This window comes from Narcine bancroftii, chromosome 3 (genome assembly GCF_036971445.1).
Source record: "Narcine bancroftii isolate sNarBan1 chromosome 3, sNarBan1.hap1, whole genome shotgun sequence".
NCBI lineage: Eukaryota > Metazoa > Chordata > Chondrichthyes > Torpediniformes > Narcinidae > Narcine > Narcine bancroftii.
The window spans coordinates 261,097,111-261,122,519 of NC_091471.1; the positions used below are offsets into that span (position 1 = coordinate 261,097,111).

A 25,409-nucleotide genomic window follows, 5' to 3' on the forward strand; every position below is an offset into this window, starting at 1 on the left:
AGGCTCGTTTGTGGCTGACCAGTCCGATGCGGGACAGGCAGACACGATTGCAGCGGTTGCAAGGGAAAATTGGTTGGTTGGGGTTGGGTGTTGGGTTTTTCCTCCTTTGCCTTTTGTCAGTGAGGTGGGCTCTGCGGTCTTCTTCAAAGGAGGCTGCTGCCCGCCAAACTGTGAGGCGCCAAGATGCACGGTTTGAGGCGTTATCAGCTCACTGGCGGTGGTCAATGTGGCAGGCACCAAGAGATTTCTTTAGGCAGTCCTTGTACCTTTTCTTTGGTGCACCTCTGTCACGGTGGCCAGTGGAGAGCTCGCCATATAATACGATCTTGGGAAGGCGATGGTCCTCCATTCTGAAGACGTGACCCATCCAGCGCAGCTGGATCTTCAGCAGCGTGGACTCGATGCTGTCGACCTCTGCCATCTCGAGTACCTCGACGTTAGGGGTGTGAGCGCTCCAATGGATGTTGAGGATGGAGCGGAGACAACGCTGGTGGAAGCGTTCTAGGAGCCGTAGGTGGTGCCGGTAGAGGACCCATGATTCGGAGCCGAACAGGAGTGTGGGTATGACAACGGCTCTGTATACGCTTATCTTTGTGAGGTTTTTCAGTTGGTTGTTTTTCCAGACTCTTTTGTGTAGTCTTCCAAAGGCGCTATTTGCCTTGGCGAGTCTGTTGTCTATCTCATTGTCGATCCTTGCATCTGATGAAATGGTGCAGCCGAGATAGGTAAACTGGTTGACCGTTTTGAGTTTTGTGTGCCCGATGGAGATGTGGGGGGGCTGGTAGTCATGGTGGGGAGCTGGCTGATGGAGGACCTCAGTTTTCTTCAGGCTGACTTCCAGGCCAAACATTTTGGCAGTTTCCGCGATCAACATCTACATAAAAATGTGGACATGTTTATTCTATGTACTGCCTTAAATTTTAATAAACAATGCCTTGCACAAAATGAGGAATCATTATCAAGCTAAGAATAGAGTACAATCTTCATCTAAAAATGTTATATTCCAATCACATTCTTAATTGTTCATAATTCCAGCCATTAAATCCAATAAGTCGTTATAAATGCATGATATTAATCCACCCTGAACAAACCGTAAATTAAAAAATATATCAAGAATATTTGAGGAAAATAAGTAAGTTTAGACTGAACAAAATGTCTAACTTGTAAATATATTTTAAAAAGTCTATTAGAAAGATTAAATTTAGCTGACAATTGTTCTGAAGAGGCAAAGTTATCAAGAACAAAAAGATCTTTATAACTTTTAATACCTAATCTTTACCATTCCTTAAAGGCTGTATCTAACACAGATGGCTGAAGAAGATGATTATCTATAATGGGACTAGCAAGAGAAAAACAGTAACCAAAAATTCTAAATTTCTTTAACTCATTAGATTTGGTTATTTCTTCATACATATTGCAGGGAAAACAACCACATATAAATAAATCCCATCTTCAAAAGACTAAAAGGAATGGGGGACTATCACTTCCAAATTTTAGATTTTATTATTAATATGATTAATATGTGTTATTTACTTTTATTATTACATTTTGATACATAATCAGTGAATCGCCCTTCTTGGGTAGAAATGGAACTGGTTTTCTAAAAAAATCATTGATGTCGGCAATTTTAACTCTTTTCCTTTTCTAATTGATACATCATTATTAATACTTATTTTTATCCAGATTTATTTATTTGCATTTAGTTTCTGTAGTGGGATTTGAACCATCTCCAGTTCATGGTTAATAGTCCAGTAACATAACTGCAATGATAGTGCACCACATGGATTGAGTTTATTGGAGGTCGGAATATTTTGCATTGTGCTCCTACTGACTGCAGAAGACTGATCAGTATTGTGCCTTTTTTTTTACTTCTTAAGTATCTTCTGCTTTTTTTTTTGGATTTTGTCTTTTTCCTCATTGCAGGAAAAACTGGTGGGACTCTCAAATCCAGTGGTGAGCGCTCTTTTAGTCTGGAACGTCTAGGTTCTTCCAACAGACCAAATAAACTGTATGTGAACCTAATGAAACAAGAGGAGCTGATAGCACAGAAGAAAAAAGAAATTGAGGCCAAAATGGAAAAGGCGAAGAAGGGCAGTTTTACAAAGCTGCAAACAGCACCTGTTCAGTAAGTGCTAGTAAATGCTTCCAATTGTTAGTATTTGGGTCACTTCACATCTGACTAATTTATATAATTTGCAATGGATAGAGTATTATGTCTGGAGCATTCATGGGATTCTTGAATATTTGGTAACGTGTTAAATTAGCATCACCCTTACTTTAAGGTTGTGCTGTGTGACCTGAGTTCCTTCAGCACTTTGGTGTATTGCATTACACTCACAGCATCTGCAGACTTTCTTGTTGAAATCCCATTTCCTCTTTCACACCCTCTTAGAATTTTATTCATTTCACCTCTTTTTCTAAATTCATGAGAATAGAGGCACACCCTATTCACTCTCTCCTTTGATTAACATGATATTTCAGGAACCTATCAGAATATTCCTGTAATTTTAAATTAAATTTTTAATTTAGACATACTGGCCCTTTTGGCTCACAAGTCCATGCCACCCCAAATACCCCTAATTGACTTACACCCCCAGTAGCTTTTTCAACAGTGGGAGGAAACTGGACCACCCGGAGGAAACAGATGCAGATGGAGAACATACAAATTCCTTACAAACAGTATGGGATTCGAATCCCGGTTGCTGGCACTGTAACAGCGCTGAGCTAACCGCTACACTAACCATGCCACATATTTTTTTCAGTACAAAGACCTAGACACTAAACAATACCTTGTGTGTTGACACCAATGCCCTGTCTAATTGTAGTATGAGATCTTTACTCTGAAATCCCTTCTCCTGGGGGCTGGAAAATCCTTCTATTTCTCCATATTTTAAAGACCAAGATCAAAAGCTTCTTTGATAGATGTTACTGAATATTAAAGCTCAATAAATATTATTGATATTGCAATCTTATAGGATTTGGAGGAGGCAATTGAGGTCAAATGGCCTAATCCTACATTCCCTTAATATTAATTTAAATTAAATCATTTTGCAATAAAAGCCAATGTGTTGTTTGCTTTCCAAATAATCTGCGGTACCTGCATATTATCCAACAGTAACTTTGAAGCAGGAGCAACCTATTCCATATATGGACACTTATATTTCTCAATCTTTTGCCAATTTTTTTTCAGCACCTGTTATTTCTACCATTATTTTTCTCCCAACTACACTGTTTTTGTCTATTTACTTTTCTATACTCTTTGAACCTGCATCTCATCATTAAATTGATATTTTCCACTCATCTTTGTGATGTTGGCAATCTTGGAAGTATTACTTTTGGTCTCCTCATCGAGATTATTGATTTTGATTATGAACGGTTAGGTGTATGAACAGTTATGTCCTGACCCTGATCCCTGAAGTACTCCATTGGTTACTGCCTGTCCCACATCCTCCTGGATTTTTGTCTTCTGGAAAGCATCTGCTTAATTCCTCTAGCAATTTTGTATTTGCCATTATAAATGTTCCTGTCCAGACTTGCATTTGCTCTCGATAGCATTTTAATTTTGGATGGCACAGTTGGTGTAGCAGTCAGCGCAATGCCAGCGACCAGGACTGGGGTTCATATCCTGTGCTATCTTTAAGGAGTTTGTACATTCTCCCTGTGTCATGTGGGTTTTCCCTAGGGCTCCAGTTTCCTCCCACCGTTTAAAATGTACTGGGGGTGTAGGGTAATTGGGTGTAAATTGGGCGGCACAGAATGAGCCGAAATGCCGTTTCCTGTATGTCTAAATTTTTAAAAAATTAAATATAAAAAATTTAACTATAGAAACTTGTATTTGCTTTGTATGTTTCTCACTCGTTTAGTCTCATTCTATTTTCTTTTTTTTATTTTTTTTCTTGGTCATCTTTTCTGAATTCTTGAAGATTTCCAGTCTATCAGGATTTTCCGGTGATTCATCGTTGGACTACTTTACCTGTTGTACATCATGGATTACAGTATTTGTTTAAACGATAGCCCATTGTCTACTAATATTGTACCCTTCCATGTAGTTTCACAGCCTACCATAACCAATCTCCTAATTTCTATTTTGAGTCATGGTTTCCACTTAAACTACATCAATGTTAAAATTAATGTAAAATTATTTCATGTTATTGTTATGCTTTTTAATGGAGCCCCTTCGAGAAAGTAGATTTTAGAATATCATCAAAATGTAATTTTTAAAATGATGACTGGAAGGGAAAGGGGGGCTGCATTTCTTTCTTGTCCTCAACGGGAGCTGATAAGAAGATCCTTATTTGGTAGGTGATGTGAAAATAATTGAAGATTCCTGAGAATTTTAAGGAATATATACCTGTATGGAGTAGTCTATTCAAATGTTCCAGAAACTAGAGATAAATTAGATAATTTTGTAAGATATGAGTTTTGTGGTAAATTAGCAGCTTTTGGCTGTGCTTTTTGCTGTAACGGAGTTCTCAAACTTTGCAAAGTGATTAAAAGGTTTTTTTTTCAGTTCCATCCATATTAGCTTTGGACGAACTTCAGATCTACTTTAAAACCTGCATAACGGGATTAGCTCCAAAGTAGTTCCTTGACATATTGGCCTAAAAATCGACCTCATTTACATATTCTCAATATTATAAGTATGAATTTAATTTCCCCAATTTCTCTGTCAATTAAAGTCCCATGTGATTACTATGTCTTCTTTGTTTCATGCACTCCAATGTATTTATACTGTCCTATATCACAACTTCTATTTTGAGGCTGATAAACAATTCCCATTTTTGATTCTATTCCTTTTTTTCCTAAGATCCACCAAAAAATATTTTAGTTCTTCACCACGATTGCCAAAGCAATATCTTTTCTGACTACTCTACATATATATCATCTCTTATATAAGAGTACTACCTCTCATTTTTTCATGCTCTTGCTAAATGTTGAATACTCTTCAGAACTTTTTATCTGAGTAAACAATGGAGGCTGAGTCATTGTATAAATTCAGGATTGAGAAAAGCTCCTATCAATATACTTAAACAAAACTGCATTGGTTCTTCTTACTACACTGAGGTGACAGTTGAAGAACAATGTGCCTCTGATGGAGGCAATTTGGTTTTTTAATCATTGTACCAGTTATCTATAGATTTGCACTTCCATGCTCTTCCTCAGTTTTTTTTCCTTGTCACCTTTCAAATCCTTCATTCTCTTTTGAACATTGCTACTGCATGGGCTTCCAACGCTTTCTCAGTAGCTTGTGGTGTACAGGATAAAATCCCCATGTTGGCTCCGCCAAACAGCAATAAATAGTCTTCTCAAGATATTTTCTGAAGCTGAGAAACAAAATCTGGAGATGCTGAATCTTGAGCAAACAAAGAATTGCTGGAGGAACTCAGCAGATCAAACAGCATCCACGATCAATGTTGTTGATTGACTGTTTCTACTCATGGATGCTGTCTGTGGTGTTCTCTAGCAATTCTTTGTCTGCTGTTCTCTTGTTGCTGGAATTAGTTCTTGATTGTTTTGTTAAAAGCATTAATTAATTTTGAACAAATCTGCCACATGATTTCCACTGCTTTAAACCACAATCCCATCTCTTCTCACCACTGAACTGAGCTCCATGATAATACCTCACGATATCAAAGACGACCATTTGCTGAATCGTAGGAAGTACTTTCTTGTGGCTCCACGTAATGACTTTTTTTTTCGTAACTTTTGGAAAATTTTCCTTTTGAATGCTCTACCATACTCTGGACCTTAGTGGCCACTGCCTCACTAAAATTTTGGTTCTGCAGATGAGTCTTTGAATTCCCCCTCCTTCAAGCTCACCGGATAAAATAAATAGCTGGAGATGGCCTACATCATATAGTCCTTTGTACAGATATTCTTTCATGGCAACTCTTCTCTGTATTGACACTTTCTAAAACCTTCTAAGTACTATTGACTTTCAACCCATTGGGTCCAATGTTAATTCTATTGATAGCAACTTCAATGAATTTTGACGTTTGTATCAAGCCCTTGATTTTTGCAGATTAGTGTTGAATTCATTGATATTCTAACTATTCTGCAGGGATAGTGACCAAATAAACTCATCTAACAAATTTGCCAATGATGGGAGTTTCCTGCAGGAGTTTCTGAAGATGCAGAAAGAAAAAGCAAGTTCAGGTGAGGAGAGTTTGGAATGCAAAAAAGTTGATGAGTTCACTGTGGAGATCTGAGGCCTGCTGAAAGACCAGCATTTGGAATGCTGTGGTCACCACAGTGCCCTGATTTTTTAAAATCTCAGTAGGTCAGGCAATGTTTGCTGGAATACTTGATTTAAGAATGAATGATGGAATTAGTCATTGTAAAATCATACATTTTCCTAGTTGTATTTCAAAGGTGGTATGATTGGGAATCGGGGAATTTACTCCTGGATTTCAAGTATAGTTAGAAATTTAACTCTTGCAGCAAAGCTTTGGCAATAAGTAGATTGGCAATTTTAAATGCAACTTCTTGGTGAGTGCTTTTGACTGCAGCAACAGATCCACTGATTTGAGACTTTTTACTGAAAAGGGGGTCCAACTGGTAATGGCAGCAACACCACTAGCCCTTCTGGAACCCAGTCGCAGAAGAGACAAGTTCTAATCGGGAAGCGACCAGGCCTAGGAATGAGCTTGTTAGGCAGCACTTTAGGCCAAATGAAGAACTACACCCACGCCAAGCAAACACCAGTTGCCAACCGTCCCAGAGTTTTCCAGTCGCCAGATGACGATGATGAGGAAGAGGATGATGATCTGGAAGAGTGGGCAGAAGTAAAAGGTAAGTCGCAGCACTTAAACTCTAAAACTGTACATTAGATTTTAGCTGCTGTCATGCAATGAGTAAGGAATCTGGATGGAATTTGAGAAGTTTAGAAACTTGGCAGTGCTGCAGACAAAAGTTTTTTCTTAAGGTTATTGACTTGTACCACAATTCGAGTCAGTGGACTGTGATAACTTGGCTTAAGGTTGGGATGGCAGTCAGAATTCCACTTACACATGCCATTCTCTCATCTTCTGTTGCATTCAGTTCTTTTTCCACATTGGGGTAAAATTGGTTGCTATATTTCCAAAATGGTGATGAGACAATGCTTCTGAAGTATTTCAGCCATTGTACAGTGTATTCCAGTATCCTGAAGTTTTGATCATTATATGAAAACCAATTAGATGCTCTTTACATTAAAAGAAAAATTCTCACTGTTTCCACTCTTTTCCCATTTCCCCCTGTACATAAGCAGTGGGATCCATAAGGACACTGGGTAACATCATGCACTGCATTCAACCAAGTGATAGCAAGGACCCTTAGTAAAATTGAATCTAATAGAAAGTTCAGGGAAAAAGTCTTCTTACATGAAAATTGTCTTGTAAGAGACAAATGATCTTAAACCCAAGCAATTACTGCATGTGCACTTTGGGACAGTCCTATGTTCAACCATTTTTAACTATCTTTAATTATCACGATTCAGAAGTGAGCAGTGCCTTTTAATTGTAATGCTCAATTTCAATTTCTGTTCCTTGGAAAATAAAACCAATCATGTCTACTTGAAACCAGGGTAACATATGAGGCATGATGCCATACAAATGTCAATTATTATTGCCATCAAGTGAGAATTTAATCACTTCCCCTGAATATTCAACATTGTTTCCATCTCTTGCCCACATTCAGTGTCCTGAGTATCAATCATAAAGATGAAATTTTCTAGTCCAGCTTGTAAATAACATGCCTATAAATCTAGATCAGTGGCTGGTTTTCCTGAAGTCACTGACTTGCCTTCAGCATCTCCACAGCATTTTCCCAAACTGCAAAATGCTTCACACCATTAAAGGGCAAAGGACTTGCATAATTTGCACCACAGAAGACACCTTAAATATTTATTTCCTACACTGGCTGTAGTTTGCATTGTCAAGAATGAGTACTTTAACGACTTGTGAAGGTTTCTTCGGCATTACCTCCTAGGCAGGACAGCGGTTGATTGTAAATGCTAGCATGGTGTCGCTGGCCAATTCACATGCCACTTAAAATGGAAGTATGTCGCTTCCTTAATCATTGCTGCACTAAAATCTTGGAACTCCTCATCAGAATTCACTATGAGGTGGGCATTAAATTCTGAATTTGTTAATGATGCTGATGCCCTCTGAATTATTTAAAAATAGTTGCTGCCAGGATTTTAGTCACTTAGGAAAGCTTGCAGTAAGTCATTGTGAAAATATTCCCCAAGCACCATGTTCAAGAGCGGAGAGCATTGGCAGTGGTGGACTGGATGTGCACTTTTATTTGTAGTTGTTCAGCGGTTACATTAAGTGGCCATTTGCTTCTGTAAAATTCTCTCTCAAGACAAAGGAAAATCGACATTTGGCGAAAGTAATGTCATTGACTTGGAAAACTGTCAAAGAGCTTAGCAGCCAATTTATCATTCTCATACTATAAGGATAAAAGCGCAGTAAGGATTTGCAAATGGCATCCACCCATAAACTGCACTGTGATCATTACTAGAATTAATGTTTACGTATTGGTTTAGGTACTGACATCCACTAAGTTAGAATATAAAGGTAGATGATCAAGAAATATAAACGTAGATGGAGTATTTGTAGGTACACAAAAACAAAAAGATGAGTGAGGATAAATTTCTAATCTTAGAGCAACTCAGAAGGAGGCTGTTTAGATCCCCCTCCACCCCCCCCCCCCCCCATCTCATTTCCTGTGCCCTGCTTTCCTGCCTTTTATTCTCTCTCACATACGCCTGGGAACTTCATTTCCATTGTGAATGGCAATTTACAGCATCTGTTTTGGCATATGGATGGCATTTGAAGGATACAAAGCCACCTGCAAATATTCAGAGAGCACACAAGGTGCACACAGAAAACATCCAAGGTTTAGATGAGAGAATCAAGGATCTGGCAATAATGAACTAAGGATTAGAGAAGATGGTGAGTTTGAAACCTGATAATCTCCAAGTTTTAATGATTTGAAAGAGGTGGCTTTAGAGATGGTGGGTGCTCTGGTTATCTTCTTTGAAGGTTCCATAGATACTGGAAATGTTCATGTGGATTGGAGGGTAGAAAATTAAGTCCCACTGTTTGAGAAAGAAAGATGAGAGCTACTGACTTGTTAGCCTAATGTTAGGAGCAATGCTGGAAACCATACAAAGAAATAACAGTAGAACACCTGAATTATTTAGTTATTCTTTGCGGTGGGCTGCAAATAATTCACTTTTTAAATCTGTGGAAAGAAAGTTGTCTACAGAGCCACAGTGAATTGTGGCTAAATCCAAAATGAGGAACCATTGAAGAGGTTCCCATGTCTATTATGGACAAAAGAACCAATGAATGGCAATCTCTAGTCATAACATTTGAAGAGTTAAAATTAAAAAGCAACACCAGTGTGATTTGATTTGCTATTTGGGTGATGAAAACTGAACGAATTGATGCCTTCAAACAAGAATTATATTGGCAGTAGAAATAACTTGCAGGACTACAGTGAAAGAGCAAGAGAATGCAGCTCAAGGGATTTCTCTGCAAGGAACAAGTGCTAACATTGTATGATAATGCAGCAATGAACAAAAGTTATGCCTAGTTTGTTATTCAGCCAACATCACTGACTAATTATCTAATAATTATTGCATTGCTATTTATGGGAGTTGCTGGGCATGTTGGCATTTCTTAACTTAAAAGAATTTTCCCAGATTGAGTTAATGTTCATGAAAGTACATTGAGCCTACAGATTGCTTGTGGGATTTATATCTGGAGAGCACTAATGAAAGCCTCCTTAGCTATGATGAGGAGCAAGGAAGTTTTATTTCCTCCAATTTTCTATCATGATTTTTTGAAGTCCGTTTCTCACTGGGCTTCAGTCTCTGAAATCCCCTTTGGTACCTCGTAAAATTGGTGGCAAAAATTAGCAGAAAATATAGGACTGGCTTTCTAAATCATTAGGAATGACTCAATGCCAAATGTTATCCTGTACTTAGTCAAAAATGCATGCCGTGCATGCACTTATTTGCTATTCCAAAAATAGTCACTATCATGAGAAGAGGGAATATGAATTCATCACCCTTGCCCTACCCTGTTTTCTCTCAAAATACGTGACCACTTGAACCCATTTTAAGCAGCTAATCTGGCTAAGATCAGCCATCTTTTTGGAAATCAAACTGGAAAGCTGCTGGCCTATAGGGCTGCTGAAGTCATTAACATTTTATACACCTAGACATTGAAAAAGGACATTTTTGGTGTATTTGGAAGGCAATGAGAAAACTTTACAAATGTAGTATTGATATCGAGTAGTTTAGAATGCATCTGCATCCTGCTTTTAACCCATAATCTTCCTCTATCCTGCTCTTACACATCTACGTTTGTAGACCTTGTTTGGCTGTTGACTGTAAGGTGTGTGAGTTGAACTCAAGTACTGATAGCCTGCTTAAAGTTTTACCCCCAGAGGACCCGGAAGTGAGGAGTGTCGCAGAGAAGCTGGCAAAATATGTGGCAGATGGGGGTCATGAAGTTGAAAAGCTTGCCATTCAGAACAACAGAGACAACCCTGCCTTCTCGTGAGTACTGTTAGTCAATTTAGCCAGTAATGTAGCTGAAATATATCAAAAAAACATATAAAACATAGAAGATAGGAGCAGGAGTAGGTCATTCGGCCCTTCGAGCCTGCTCCGCCATTCAATGAGATCATGGCTGATCTTAAAGTTCAGTACCCCGTCCCCGCCTTCTCTCCGTAACTCCTAATTCCCTTATACTGAAGAAATATATCTAATTCCCTCTTAAATATATTCAATGAACCTGCCTCTACTGCTCTCTGTGGCAATGAATTCCACAGATTCACCACCCTCTGGGTAAAGAAATTCCTCCTCATCTCGGTTCTAAATGGTTTGCCTATTATCCTCTGGACTCCCCCACCATTGGAAACATCCCTTCTGCATCCATTCTGTCCAGTCCTGCCAGAATTTTATATGTCTCTATGAGATCCCCTCTCAATCTTCTAAACTCCAGCGAGTACAATCCCAATTTGCGCAATCTTTCCTCATAAGTTATTCCTGCCATTCCAGGTATCAGCCTGGTGAATCGCCTCTGCACTCCCTCCATTGCAAGAACATCCTTCCTCAGATAAGGTGACCAAAACTGCACACAATACTCCAGGTGTGGTCTCACCAAGGCTCTGTACAGCTGCAGTAAGATATCCTTATTCCTATACTCAAACCCTCTTGATATGAAGGCCAACATACCATTTGCCTTTTTAACCACCTGCTGTACCTGCATGCTCGCCTTCAGTGACTGGTGCATAAGAACCCCTAGGTCTCTCTGCACTTCCCCATCTCCCAATCTATTGCCAATCAAATAGTAATCTGCCCTCCGGTTTGTATTACCAAAGTGGATAACCTCACATTTATCCACATTGTAGTGCATTTGCCATGTATCTGCCCAGTCCCCCAATTTATCCAAATCACACTGGAGCTTCCTGACCCCCCTCTTCAGTGCACACAACCCCTCCTAGCTTAGTGTCATCTGCAAATTTAGAGTTATTACATCCAATCCCCTCATCTAGATCATTAATGTAAATTGTGAACAGCTGGGGCCCCAGTACAGATTCCTGTGGCACCCCACTGGTCACAGCCTGCCACTCAGAAAATGAGCCGTTTATCCCAACTCTCTGTCTTCTATCTGCCAGCCAGTTCTCAATCCACATCAATACCTTGCCCCCAATCCCATGAGCCTTGATTTTGCATGCCAGTCGTTTATGTGGAACCTTATCGAAGGTCTTTTGGAAATCCAGGTACACCACATCCACTGGCTCTCCCCCATCTATTTTACCTGACACCATCTCAAAGAATTCCAATAGATTTGAAAAGCACGATTTACCTTTTGTAAATCCATGTTGACTCTGTCCGATCCGTTCTCTGCTAGTCATATGCTCTGCTATTACATCCTTAATAATAGATTCCATAATTTTGCCCACTACCGATGTAAGGCTCACCGGCCTATAATTTCCCGCTTTTTCTCTACCCCCCTTTTTAAATAGTGGGGTAACATTAGCTACCCTCCAATCCATGGGTACTGATCCTGAGTCTATCGGAAAATAATTCTTAAAGCATCTGCTATCTGAATGTCCACTTCTTTAAGTATACTAGGATGTAGATTATCAGGCCCTTGGGATTTATCGGCCTTCAGTCCCTTCAATTTCCCCAAGACCATGTCCTTAGAGATATTGATTTCTTTCAGCTCCTCCCTTGCATTAGTCTCTATGTTTCCCAACATTCTTGGGAGGTTATTTGTATCCTCTCTTGTAAAAACAGAACTAAAGTAAGAATTTAATTGGTCTGCCATTTCCTTATTCCCCATTATATAATCCCCTGATTCTGACTGCAAGGGACCTACTCTGGATTTCACCAATTTTTTCTTCTTGACATATCTATAAAAGCTTTTGCAGTTGGTTTTTATGTTTGCCGCAAGCTTACTTTTGTAATTTATTTTTGCCCTCTTGATTAATTCCTTTGTCCTCCTTTGCTGCATCTTGAACTGTTCCCAGTCTTCGGATTTTTTTGGTTTATAAACGATTTCTGCAATTCTTCCATTAGATCTTTGAATGCTTTCCATTGTCTATCCACCATCAACCCCCCCCCCCTCCCCCAATAAACACCACCCAATCAATCTTACTCAACTCCCGTCTCATACCATCATAATTCCCTTTATTTAAATTCAGGACCTTAGTCTCGGTTTTAATTTCTTCACTCTCAATGTCATGAGAATTCGATCATATTGTGATCGCTCCTACCCAAAAGGCCTCGTACCACAAGATTGCTGATTAGCCCCTTTTCATTACATAATACCCAGTCTGAAATGGCCTGCTCCCGAGTTGGTTCCTCGACATATTGGTCTAGATAACCGTCCCGTAAACATTCAAGGTATTCCTCCTCCTCAGTATTTTTACTAATTTGGCTAGTCCAATCTATATGTAAATTAAAGTCTCCCATGATGACAGCTGTTCCCTTATTGCACGCTTCTCTAATTTCTCAAGTGCAGGAATTGCATTGATGCCAGTTTTTAAAGTTTTCTGAATGTGTATGTGCCACTCAGTTTGTTACTGAGTCTATTTTCATTGATCTTGTATGCCATAATGCCAGTTTTCATATATGTAGTTTATTGATAACTCTACCCTGGCATCTGATTTATGTACTTTGGGGTGCTGGCAGGTAGATCTCCTGCACAAAGCTTCCATCATATATTCTGTGTGATGGTATTTGGGTGTGGGAAAGCCCTAATTAATTATTTTGCTTCATTTTGCAGCTTCTTGTATGATCGCAACAGCCGGGCTTTCCTCTATTACAAGAAAAAAGTTGCTGAAATCAAACGAGGGAAACTAGTCGGTCAGTCAGTACCCAAGCCACCTATGCCAATTTCCACCACCTCTGCATCTGTTGTAAAAGGTAGGAAAATCAGAAAGGGATCTGAAGATAGATACAGAATTGCACAAAGTTCAAAAGATGAGGTTGGAATCTAGACCAACGATATGTATCTGTTTTTCACTTCATGCAGTTGGATTGAAATCTTACTCCAGTTGACCTTCCTTTGAATTAGCAGGACTCAGCACCATATCTGCTGTGTGTCTAATGCCCGAGTAACATAAATCATCTTTGATCCTCTCTATTAGGATAACACTGGATAACCTTGACATGGTAGTTGTGTACCACAAGTACTGAAATGTTGTCATTTCAGTGTAGTTCAATAAATGTTTATTTTCTACACTCTTGAACTTACATCCTTTGATTTATATCTGCTCCTTTATGTTTGTGAGATTGTTGCAGAAACTTTTTAAAATCTGGGGACAGCAGACTTGAATGACATGAATACATTTTTTTGTTCAATCTATATGAGAATTAGTCATTTCTTTATTTAAGCTCCCTAGTTGGCTACATTCCCTTTATCTCTGTTGCCCTGCATTTTCTGTACAGAAATCTTTTTAACATGTTGCTTTTAAACTGAGTTATGTGTCCTGAATAGAAAACAGTGGGGCTTAAAAAGATGAGTCTGTGGTCCAGTGTCTCCATTAAAACATTGTGTGCTTTAATCGATGCTCTCCCTATATCCCACTCTTACCCATCCACACCTGTAGACCTTGTTTGGCTGTTGACTGTTGGGTGTGTGAGTTGAACTCAAGTACTGATAGCCTGCTTAAAGTTTCACCCCCAGAGGACCCGGAGCTCCGGAGTGTGATTGAGAAGTTAGCAAAGTTTGTGGCAGACGGGGGTCCAGATATGGAAAAGATGGCCATACAGGATAATCAAGACAACCCTGCTTTCTGGTGAGGAATACTTCTCTTGTTGGAAGATAAAACAATTGTACCAATAATATAGTGACCTTCACAAGTTCCTTAAAATTTGTCTCCGATGAAAATTTTGCCATTCAGTTGCATGGGTCTGTGACAAGTTTTGCTTGAATGACCTTGTGATGTTTCAAATTTATTTACGTCTATTTAAATTTATTTATTCATGTACTGTGAAAGGGTTTGTTTTGCATGCTAATGAAACCATGCAAATAAAGCTATTCATGGTGCAGAGTTACAAAGAGAGCAAGGCCACATTATTTTACTAATGTGAGCTTTGTTCAGTTCTTTGAGAGTGAGAAAGAAGCTGTCCTTGAAACTGGTGGTGCGTGATTTCACACTCAGCAGAATTTTTTGTAATGAACAAGTAATGAAATTCAGTGTTGTGCAGCATCATAGTGGAAGTATTCATATCATAAAACCATCTTACAAAAATAAATATTAAAAAAAAAATAATGGTGCACAAAAAGCAAGGCAGTGTCTTTGATTCATTGATTATTCATGAATCAGGGAAGAGGCTGTTCTTGTATCGCTAAGTGCTTATCTTTAGGCTCTTGGATCTTTTCACCAACGGTAGGGGTCTTTGAGGATAGAGGCTGCTTTTTTAAGCCTTATGTAGATGTCCTTGCTTGTGATGTCGCAGACCGAGTTAACAACGTTCTGAAGTTTTTTCTTAGCCTGCGACTTGGTGCCGCCATACCAGACTGTGATGCAATCAACCAGAATGCTCTCCATGATACACGTGTATAAGTTTCCAAGATTTCTTTGTGATTGCATTAACGTGGAGGCTTCAGGACAAATCCTCGGAGATAGTAACACCCAGGAATTTGAAGTTCTTGACTATCTCCACTACAATCATCTTGATTTTGCTAATGTTGAGCGCAAGGTTGTTGCTGTGACACCACTCAAAGAGCCGATCTCCCTCTTTACGCTTCTTCATTGCCATTCATAGATTGCATTGGAATTGTGCCTGGTTATGCAGTCATGGGTGTATAATGAATAGAGCAGTGGGATAAGCACACATTCTCGGAATGCGCCTGTTTTGATAATCAGTGAGGAGGAGATGTTGTTTCCAAATTGTATTGACTGTGGTCTTCTGATGAGAAAGTCAAGGATTCAGTTGCAGAGGTGGGTACAAAGGGTCAGAGTTTGTAGCTTCTTGACCAACACTGAGGGAATAGAGCTCCCTGCTGATGGAAGAATGTGATGAAGGGCCCAGGCCCAAAACATTGGTTACCCTTTACTTTCTATGGATGCTGTGTGATCTGAATTTCTGCAGCACATTTGAGTCTTGAGAGGAATTGTCTTCATTCAGGAAGTGATGCATCTGTGGGATTCTGTATCCCAAGAGAGCAAGCGAGTTATGGATGCTCAATATGTTAGCCTAAGAGATATTATAAGATTATAGAGATTCAAGGGTTAGAAGGATCAGACAGGAATCAGATAAACAATGAACATATTAAATAGAGGAACAGGGCTGTGTGTCCTTCTCCACCTACCGGTATTTAATATACTTGTGTATTATGGAAAGAAGGGCATGTAAAGGTGAGAGAATTCATGTCTTTTAGCACAAGCACGATAACCTAAATGGTTCCCTACTATGTTCTTTGAAAAGGGAAGTAAAAGTTTGAATGTAGCAGAATAAGAGCAGAGATCTAAACGGACAACTCTTTTATAGTCTTGCCATCCATGTACTAGAGTGAATGGATTCCTGTTGCTGTGCCATTAAACTTTCAATGTAAGCTAGCTGTTCCTTGGCACCAAAGTTCCTGATTCCTCTTGTCCACTCCGTAGGTTTCTCTATGAGCAAAATAGCGATGCATATCGATATTACAGGGACACAGTTGAAGTCTTCTGTAAAGTAAAAACTATCGCCCAAAAGGCTATCCAAGCAAGTTTGATGTCGATGCCATCTCCAGCCACACAGAAGAGGAAAGATTCTCCTGAGCCTGCTTCTGGAGACTCAGCCACTGAGCCTGCATCTGCGCCATCATCTTCTACCTCACTTAAAAAGAGAAAAAAAAGCCGGTGGGGCCCAGAGGATGACAAGATTGAACTTCCTCCTCCTGAATTGGCTTATCCGATGCAAGTGCCTGGCTTAACAAGTATGTGCTGTGATCAAGGAGGTGATCTTATTGGTATTTTGGTACTGACATTGGGCCCTGCACTGAAACAGGCACTGACATTGTCTTCATTGAGTAAATTGCCAATTTGATTGAAGAATATGGACAAAAGGTGGGTCACTGATGTGGCTATATGGGGTGAAAATGAATAGGTGAGATTGAGGGAAATGGAGCTGGGTTTATCTGTGAGACAGTGATAGGATGATTCAACCAAATAGTTTTCTTCTTATTAAATGGTTTTATTGTTAATTGGATGTACTTTGCCGCATGTCATAGTGCAATTACGATGCTTTACCCTTAGAGATGGAATGGATCTGGTAATTCCACCACTATAATATAGTGAGAATACAATCATTGTGTTTTGACCCCTACATTGAGGATTCAGTCACCAATTTGTGGTGCCTGTTGAGGATACAGCACACTATTTTTTACCCCTATAGTGAGGGTTTGTCAATGTGTTTTAAATCCTGGAATAAGAGTGTAGGCACTGTGTACCTTGTCATTCATAATGTGGGAAGAAGATGAACACGTGCCATTTGAATGGAGGGGCTATGTCACGTGGAACAGATGATGTTAGAGTGTGGGTTAATTGTGCTAGAGTTGACTCCAGTGCCACAGTGTTGAACTATACTTAAGTAATGCTGCTTCTTTGTGTATGTTTGCAGCTCAGGAATTGAAGGGGCTCGGCTATCAGAAAGGTAAGCCGGTTGGATTGGTGGGAGTCACCGAACTCAGTGATGCACAGAAGAAACAGATAAAGGAACAACAGGAGGTAAATCCCTGTGGAATCATCATTAATGGCAGAGTGTTCAAGGGGAGTAGAGCCCTGCACTGAAACAGGCACTGACATTTCTGCAATAGTGGTTGGAGGCTCTCTGATTCTAGACAGTCTTATTCTGTCCTCCTTTGCTTCTGAACTGCAGTATTATCAGCAGACAACCTGTGGTTATTTACCATTGCATACCAGGATGTTGCCCCTCCTTGCTTTGCTTTCTTCCTTGTTAACACTTTGAAGAAATTATGTTTTGGCAGCAAAACAGAACTAAATATTAAGCTAATGGACTAATGTGGTTCAAAGGTTAGGATGCAAGCAAGCGGACTCTTGGAGGCAGGCATTCCATTGGTCCAGGATACAAAGCAAGAGAAATGTGAACGTTATGGGCAGAGATAATTAGAAGAAAAAAAACCGGCATGGAGACACTGAAGTGGAGGTGGATTCTGGGCTTGGCACAGGGAGAGGACAGAGTGAGAAAAATACTAGGGGAGGATTGATAGAAAATTCCAATATTTATCAATAGTAAATACATGGTGAGAGCGAAGAACTGAACACAAGTGCAGAGCTGCATGGAAAGAGTGCAGATCAAGATTCAGAGGAATATAGAGAGATTCTGAGTTGCAGAATGATCAAACAGACAGATGAAGAAGCTAGGCAGAAGAAGAATGAGGAGAACCAAGCTTGACCATTTTCAAAGGGCCAAAACTTGCACATTGTCCCTTGCAGAGAGAAGCTGAAGGATTGTGCAGTCATATTCCTGAAAAAAGAAATGCCTGGAGCTGGATATTAAGTAGATAGAGGGTATCTGCAGAGGGTGAAAGATGGGGAGAGAGGAATGTGGTTGGAATTTTGGAGAATTGTGGTACTTGCCAATTGAAGCAACCCAAACGAAAATGAGGATTGAAGAAATAGTGAGGGGAATGAAGAGCTATCACTGACAGTTTGCCAGGCAGCTGAAGTGATTTCCGGGTGGTTTACAGATGCAGCAAATGTACGATATGATCATGAAGCACAAGCAAGCCATGCAGGAGATGCAGATGATGTGGGAGAAAGCTATTTTAGATCACCGACACGAGTACGACAGTGATGAGGAGATTGATGATGATGCCGGGACCTGGGAACATCGCCTTCGGCACATGGAGATGGACAAGACCAGAGGTAATTGCGCAATAACAACAATTAAGGAGTTAAACTGGAGTTGTGGCAGGATGCAGCAGGTGTACTAGGTGTCTTTAGTATAGTATAGTAAAATACACTTGACAAACTATAACGTGGATACAGGGGATGTAAGAGCCAAAATGTGTGGACTTAACTTGTTAGTCAGCATCCCAGGGTTTGTGGGCTGGGCACAGCCATCTCAATTCCTGTGCACGTGTGTGAGTCTTCAGTTGGCACATGCATGGTGGGTTCACATATTGAATTATGGAGGGGGTAAAAGTCCACATCAGCTGCAGGCTCGTTTGTGGCTGACAAGTCCGCTGCGGGACAGGCAGACACGGTTGCAGCGGCTGCAGGGGAAAATTGGTTGGTTGGGGTTGGGTGTTGGGTTTTTCCTCCTTTGCCTTTTGTCAGTGAGGTGGGCTCTGCGGTCTTCTTCAAAGGAGGTTGCTGCCCGCCAAACTGTGAGGCGCCAAGATGCACGGTTTGAGGCGTTATCAGCCCACTGGTGGTGGTCAATGTGGCAGGCACCAAGAGATTTCTTTAGGCAGTCCTTGTACCTTTTCTTTGGTGCACCTCTGTCACGGTGGCCAGTGGAGAGCTCGCCATATAACACGATCTTGGGAAGGCGATGGTCCTCCATTCTGGAGACGTGATCCATCCAGCGCAGCTGGATCTTCAGCAGCGTGGACTCGATGCTGTCGACCTCTGCCATCTCGAGTACTTCGACGTTAGGGATGAAAGCGCTCCAATGGATGTTGAGGATGGAGCGGAGACAACGCTGGTGGAAGCGTTCTAGGAGCCGTAGGTGGTGCCGGTAGAGGACCCATGATTCGGAGCCGAACAGGAGTGTGGGTATGACAACGGCTCTGTATACGCTTATCTTTGTGAGGTTTTTCAGTTGGTTGTTTTTCCAGACTCTTTTGTGTAGTCTTCCAAAGGCGCTATTTGCCTTGGCGAGTCTGTTGTCTATCTCATTGTCGATCTTGCTTGCTGAAATTTTAAATAAGCGCCCTAACGATATTGAATTTGCACCCCTAAACTCTCGCGTATGCACCAACCGAAGCCTCACACATGCGCTCAAGAATACAGCATATGCAAAAGCCAATTTCCACAAAGTAAGCTCCTACAAACAGCAATAAAATAATGAACAGTCATTTTGTTTTGGTAAATATTAGCCCAGGGCACTGTGAAGCATGCCAGTCTCTTCCTGCATTCAAAATGATACCCTGAGATTATTTGCATCTCTTGAGAATTAGTGTTAAGTTTATATTTTCTTCCATCTTACCTTGGGTGCAGGCAGTGTAATTATTATCTGACCCTGGGGGAATGGGATGCATTTGAACAATGTACTGGGTGCATTTATAACTGATTACAATTGGTTTTGCTATTTTAGAATGGGCAGAACAACTGACAGAAATGGGTCGAGGGAAACACTTTATTGGAGATTTTCTGCCCCCTGATGAACTGGATAAATTCATGGAGACATTTAAAGCTCTAAAGGTGAGTTAGGTTATCTGAAAACACAAAGTAGATTGTGTCTCTTGCTACTTAAGTGGCTCTTTTACATCCTTAACCAGGTAAATGGAGCATGGAGCTGAGTGTCCAATTCCAGTGAGAGTTCCTTTTGGTATGACTTCCTTTTGACCACTGCATATTTAGGGTTGTAATGGGAGATATCCACTAGGAACTGAATTGAGATTTGACAAACAAAATTCAGGTTTTACTCTCTACTTTTACGGTCCTCCATTTCTTCCAATCTCATCTCTTTGTTTATTCCCTCTTAATCAAGGGAATCACACTTATCTTTCAGTATTGTGAATTCACATTGATATGAATTAACATGAGAGCAAATTTTCTGATCTCCTGATTGGCTAACATGGCCTTGATTGAAGTGAATATGCCCTTTAAGGTAAATCACAAGGTTTGTGTCCATAGTCTTCTGTGCAATATACCCGTGGCCTATCAGTCATCATAACTTGCATTAATATTAGCTTGCATTTATAAAGCTGTTTCATGTAATAAAACACAAGATATTTGATTGAAGGGAAATCAGGCAAGCTACATCATGGAGCTGTGTGAGATTTTGATCTGAAGGAGAGTCTTGAGAGCAGGAAGGCAAAGATTTAGAGAGAAACTCTCAGGACCAGAGTGTAGCTATCTGATCAGCTGCCACTCGCTGAGAGAACTCAGTGGAGTTCGACATGTCAGAAATGGCAGAGGAATAAGAGCACAGAAGGTGAAAATTTTAAAGAGAAAGGAATATCGTGAAGCATTTTGAACACGAGGTGAACTTAAAATTGGACTGGGGCCCAGTATATCAGTGAACATATGTGATTATGGGACAAGTATATGTATCAATAATTTTCCCCTCAGATCCCTGTTATTCTAACTGCACGAACTGCTTCATAGTGTCTTGTCTGTTTTCTATAGGAAGGCAGAGAGCCTGATTATTCTGACTACAAGGATTTCAAAATCACAGTGGAGAACATTGGTTACCAGATGCTGATGAAAATGGGCTGGAAGGAAGGTGATGGTCTTGGCTCAGAGGGTCAAGGCATCAAAGCTCCTGTCCCCAGGTACAGAACAAATGGTGGGACGACCAGACTTTGATCAATGAAATAGACCTGTATTGTCTTGGTGAGTTTGAATAGATTGTGCCTGAGCTGAGGAAAGAGATAGGTCTGACATTCTGGCAATTGTTCAGTGAGGACATCCTTGTTATTTGTCTTCATGTTTTTGAATTTTTAGTGAAAACAGATAATGATTTCTATTTGCAAGAGGCCGTCAACTAGTCATTCTTACTTTATCTTTTTTTTTTCACACCATAAACCACATTAACCATGATACATACTTTTTCCTTTTCAAATATATACAGTGCCATTTTCTACCCCCCCCCCACTCCCTCCTCCCATCCCACCCTCCCTACCTCCCCCCTCCCGTATTCTTACTTTATCTTTGATGGCACTTGTGAAGTGGTTTCTTGAAGATGGGAGTATTACAATCACTCACCTAACCCCCTCTTCCCCAATGTGGATGTGCGTGTGTGCACTTGTACTTTCCAGCACCAAAGTTACCATCATGGCCCATTTCTTCTTCAGACAATTGGGAAGGCTCTTGAACTGTATCTCCAAGAACTCATAACAATATCATTGAGCCTCTGTTTTGTTTCCAGGCCTTCTGTGGGACTGTTAAGTATCAAGTCCTTTAACCAAGAATTCAAAGTCTGACACCTATGCACATTTGATGTCTGCTTAATCCAGGAAAATATATCCAGGCCAATATTCGTAGGTGGAACTGAGGGAGTGCTGCTATGTCACCAAGATGGTGCTTACCTATTGCAAGGCCTCTTGCCTTGGTTTTATGGATGTTGGTCTTGTTTGGTGGATTCATAAACTCACACAGCACGGGAAAAAATGGCAGTTAACCTATTGTGGCTATACTCAATTTAAGGGAGAAAACCCTTCAATTAGATCTTTAGTTGTAGCTCTGCAGTTTGTTTTCCTATACACATATTAATTTCTCCTTTGAATATTCTAATTTAATCTAGTTTCCCTGCCCTTTTAATAAGGCAGCACATTCTAGATCAAAACAACACCTCTACTTTTTAAAAAATTTTTTTTTATTTTTCACACTATAAACCATACTGACCAAAATACATACAGACATTTTTCTCTTGAATATATATAGTGTCATTTTCTCCCCTTTTCCCCCCTCCCTTCCCTCCCTCATCCCCCTTCCCATTTATTCAAAGTTCAATCTATAAGATACATTAAATGACAACAACACCTCTACTTGAACTCTTTATGATTAGTGTCATTTGTGTCTTCCATATGCTGGAAACTCGTCCTCAATATTTACTGTCAAAGCCCCTCTATTAAATCACTTTGTACTGCACCAAGGAGAACAACTCCAGCATTTTCCCTAACTGAAGTCCCATAACACTGGAACCAGGTAGAAAACTGTTAAACCATATGAATGTAAGTGCATTGATGACTGTGTATTTTTTTTTCCCCCCATGGAACAGAGGTATCACAGCAGTTGATGGAGCTGGGTTTGGTATTGATCGACCAGCAGAGCTGAATAAGGATGATGACGAGTATGAAGCATTCCGCAAACGTATGATGTTGGCCTATAGGTTTCGGCCCAACCCACTGGTAGGTGATCACTAAAGTGCACCAAAAGGACAGAGAATAGGGAGGTCTCTGTCCACTCTTAATCTTGGAAGTTTGGTGTCTGCAGTGCTTAATTCCATAGAATCCAAAATCCTCTGTGGTTTCAAATCTTCATTTTTCTTCCTCATACCTAATATAAATCTGCCTTCTGTGCCTAGCAAGATGCAGAGCATTCTATCCTAATTGAACAGTTCAACAGACTTGAGTGACTGTTGCCAATTAGATGGATCTCACAGGCAGCCAGCATGAGCGCACGGAACCAAATACGGGCTTCCCTATGTGGTTAATTTCTGTGCATGATTGGATGGTAGTCCCAGTGCATTCCTGCCTTGTTCTTCTCTGGGGAAATGTCACAGAGGGAGAAAGTGTTGAAATAAGTTCAACCGCAGTGAATTCATCCCCTGAATCATTCATTCAGTAGCCATGATGTGCAGATGATGAAAGGAATGGATATCAAGTCAAACTGTAAATCACTTTGTCCTCCTGTCTCAAGCTCCTTGTGTTTCTCTGCAGCTGTCCAGGTGAGTGAGTATTTCCATCACGCTGCTGGGTAGATTTTTAAAAATCCCCTTATTGGCTCCGAATCTTTCTTGCTTTTTTTTCCTCTCTCCCAGGAGCATCCAAGTCCGGTGAAAGGGAAGGAGGTAGGAAGAGTCCACTCATGCTCCAGTCATCAAGAGCATGGGGAAGGCTTGATGGATCACCTGTCATCTTGCCTTGTTTGAAGTAACATCGATTTCTGTTTTCCTTTTGTTTCAGAATAACCCAAGGAGACCTTATTACTGACTTGCTCCCACTACTGCAAAAAGACTTACTATTTAATCGTTGGCTGTGATGTTAGTCTATTTCAATAGCACAGCAGTCAGTTGAACATACTTTGTGGGGTGAACATGAGGGTTGGATTTCCAAGACTAAACAATTCTTGAACTTTCTGCATTACTGCCATTAGGTCACTCTGTTTTCATTTCCACACTCTGAGAGGATCCCCTTTCCCTTGTCAGGATCCAGGATGTAGCAGGAAAAGTAATCCCTAAATCAAATGTGTTTCTTGAGTATCTTGTTCTGTTTCCAGAACTTTGAGCTGCAAAGTGTTAGCAGATTTACCCAGTGGGTTATTGATACAATGAGGAGGACTGAGCAAGTCCAGTCCTCCACTCCCTCCTATGGATAACCAACTCTAAGAGAAGACTACAGTACACTTGTTAGTCCTGACCCAGCTGATAAGTGATTTTCTTTCACTGTAGCTGCTTAAACATTTGGAGAACAATAGTGAGGAGGTGTTACTGAGATCCTGTGTCCAACAGGTGAAGTGTCAACCATTTTGGCCCTCTCTTATAGATGTTAGATATTTTTTATCTCCAGTAGATCACATTTTCTTGCAAAATATAGGAATTGTTGCATGTTCATGCTTAAATAAATTTATTATACAAGGAATGTACTACAGAAACCATTTGTGTTTGCATTCTCTGCAAGGATCATGGTGGAGGTGGGAAAATTGCATGTTTCATTTTAGGACTGCCACTGGACAACAATTTTTTTCAATAGGTTTGCTTCCTGAAAACAAATTGGAGATATGATAGATAACTTCAAGCCAAACACAAAGATAATTTCAGATTTGTTGTATCACATAGGAAGATGGAGAAACATTAAATTAACTTTTATTGAATTTAGCATGTTTAAACATGCTGACACATTGCATTATTCAACTGACCTAAACATGTTTTGTCACTGATTTTCACTTGTACTCAGCATTTTTACATAGTAGGGGAATCTTACTTTATCTGTAGGGGTATTGGGAAAAGGCAGGTAGGTGGAGATGGGCCTATCATCAGATCTCATTGTATGGTGGAGCAGGCTCGACAGGTCGGATGGCTACTGCTGCTCTTAAAAATAGGTGTTACTGCATAAAGTCAATGTCTAACAATAGTTGGCCAGCATTGATGAATTACAGTTGCCTGGTACCACTTTTCCATGGTCACAATGTCCTGGTGAAACCTTTCTCTCTGTTCGTCACTGACTGCACCAAGATCAGCGGGGAAGCTGTCCATGTGCGAATGCATAAAATGAATTTTCAATGACACGCTGCACTTCATGGTTTTGTAGACTTGAAGTAGACTTAAATATGACAGGAAATCACAAAAATAGGTTAGATCTAAAAAAAACAGTACGTGATAGGAAAATTCTAAGGTGAATTTTGTGATCAGCAGCTCAAAATCCATAAATACATCCAAAAGTGTTTTGGAAGCAAAATCTTTGTTGTCCAGTACTATTGATGCTAGTTCAGTGGAGAGATTTTGTGATGGCACAGCATGTTGTAAATGTAGCCCAAAGTTGGGAATCCCTTCTTATCCGTATAAAACAGAAAAATGTTAGCAGGATATTGGAGTTGGATCGGGGTGGCATCTTTGTCCATCTGACAATTCTGCATAGATGCTTTCACTGAAAAGCAAATGGGGGCAGGGACCCAGATCTGGAAGGCATATTTTAAAAATAATTTATTTGACGAAATTTAATTAAAGTAATTTATTTGAAGTGAAATTGTTGTTTTCCTCTGAGAAATTACAGCAAGATCCCAATAAGAACAATGCATTAATATTCTTAGTATCCTACAAGATCCTTGATTTCCTCAACTCTGGTCCACAATCTGTGAGGATTGGCAAGAACATCTCCTCCACAATCTCCGTCAGTACCAGAGCACCACAGGGCTATGATTGTGTAGCTCGGTACGACAAAACAACATCTACAAATTTGCTGACAATACCACAGTAGTGGGTTGTATAAGAAAGGGTGATGAGTCAGTATACAGGAGGGAGATTGAAAACTTAGCTAAATGGTGCACCAACATCA

General features: G+C 40.2%; 1 protein-coding gene across 1 annotated transcript in view; it reads left to right on the plus strand.

Moving 5' to 3' along the window:
* Positions 1–25,100, plus strand: part of sugp1 (SURP and G patch domain containing 1) — a 28,111-nt gene extending 3,011 nt beyond the window's left edge. Inside the window, exons 2-14 of the mRNA XM_069927870.1 lie at positions 1,924–2,125; positions 6,062–6,156; positions 6,547–6,792; positions 10,432–10,555; positions 13,296–13,435; positions 14,187–14,310; positions 16,126–16,436; positions 17,120–17,226; positions 18,210–18,387; positions 19,784–19,890; positions 20,821–20,966; positions 22,415–22,544; positions 23,322–25,100. Coding sequence (XP_069783971.1) covers positions 1,924–2,125; positions 6,062–6,156; positions 6,547–6,792; positions 10,432–10,555; positions 13,296–13,435; positions 14,187–14,310; positions 16,126–16,436; positions 17,120–17,226; positions 18,210–18,387; positions 19,784–19,890; positions 20,821–20,966; positions 22,415–22,544; positions 23,322–23,348 — 1,937 coding nt within the window. The 3' untranslated portion in view covers positions 23,349–25,100. The remainder of the gene's footprint in view (positions 1–1,923; positions 2,126–6,061; positions 6,157–6,546; positions 6,793–10,431; positions 10,556–13,295; positions 13,436–14,186; positions 14,311–16,125; positions 16,437–17,119; positions 17,227–18,209; positions 18,388–19,783; positions 19,891–20,820; positions 20,967–22,414; positions 22,545–23,321) is intronic.
* The last annotated feature ends 309 nt before the right edge of the window (positions 25,101–25,409 follow it).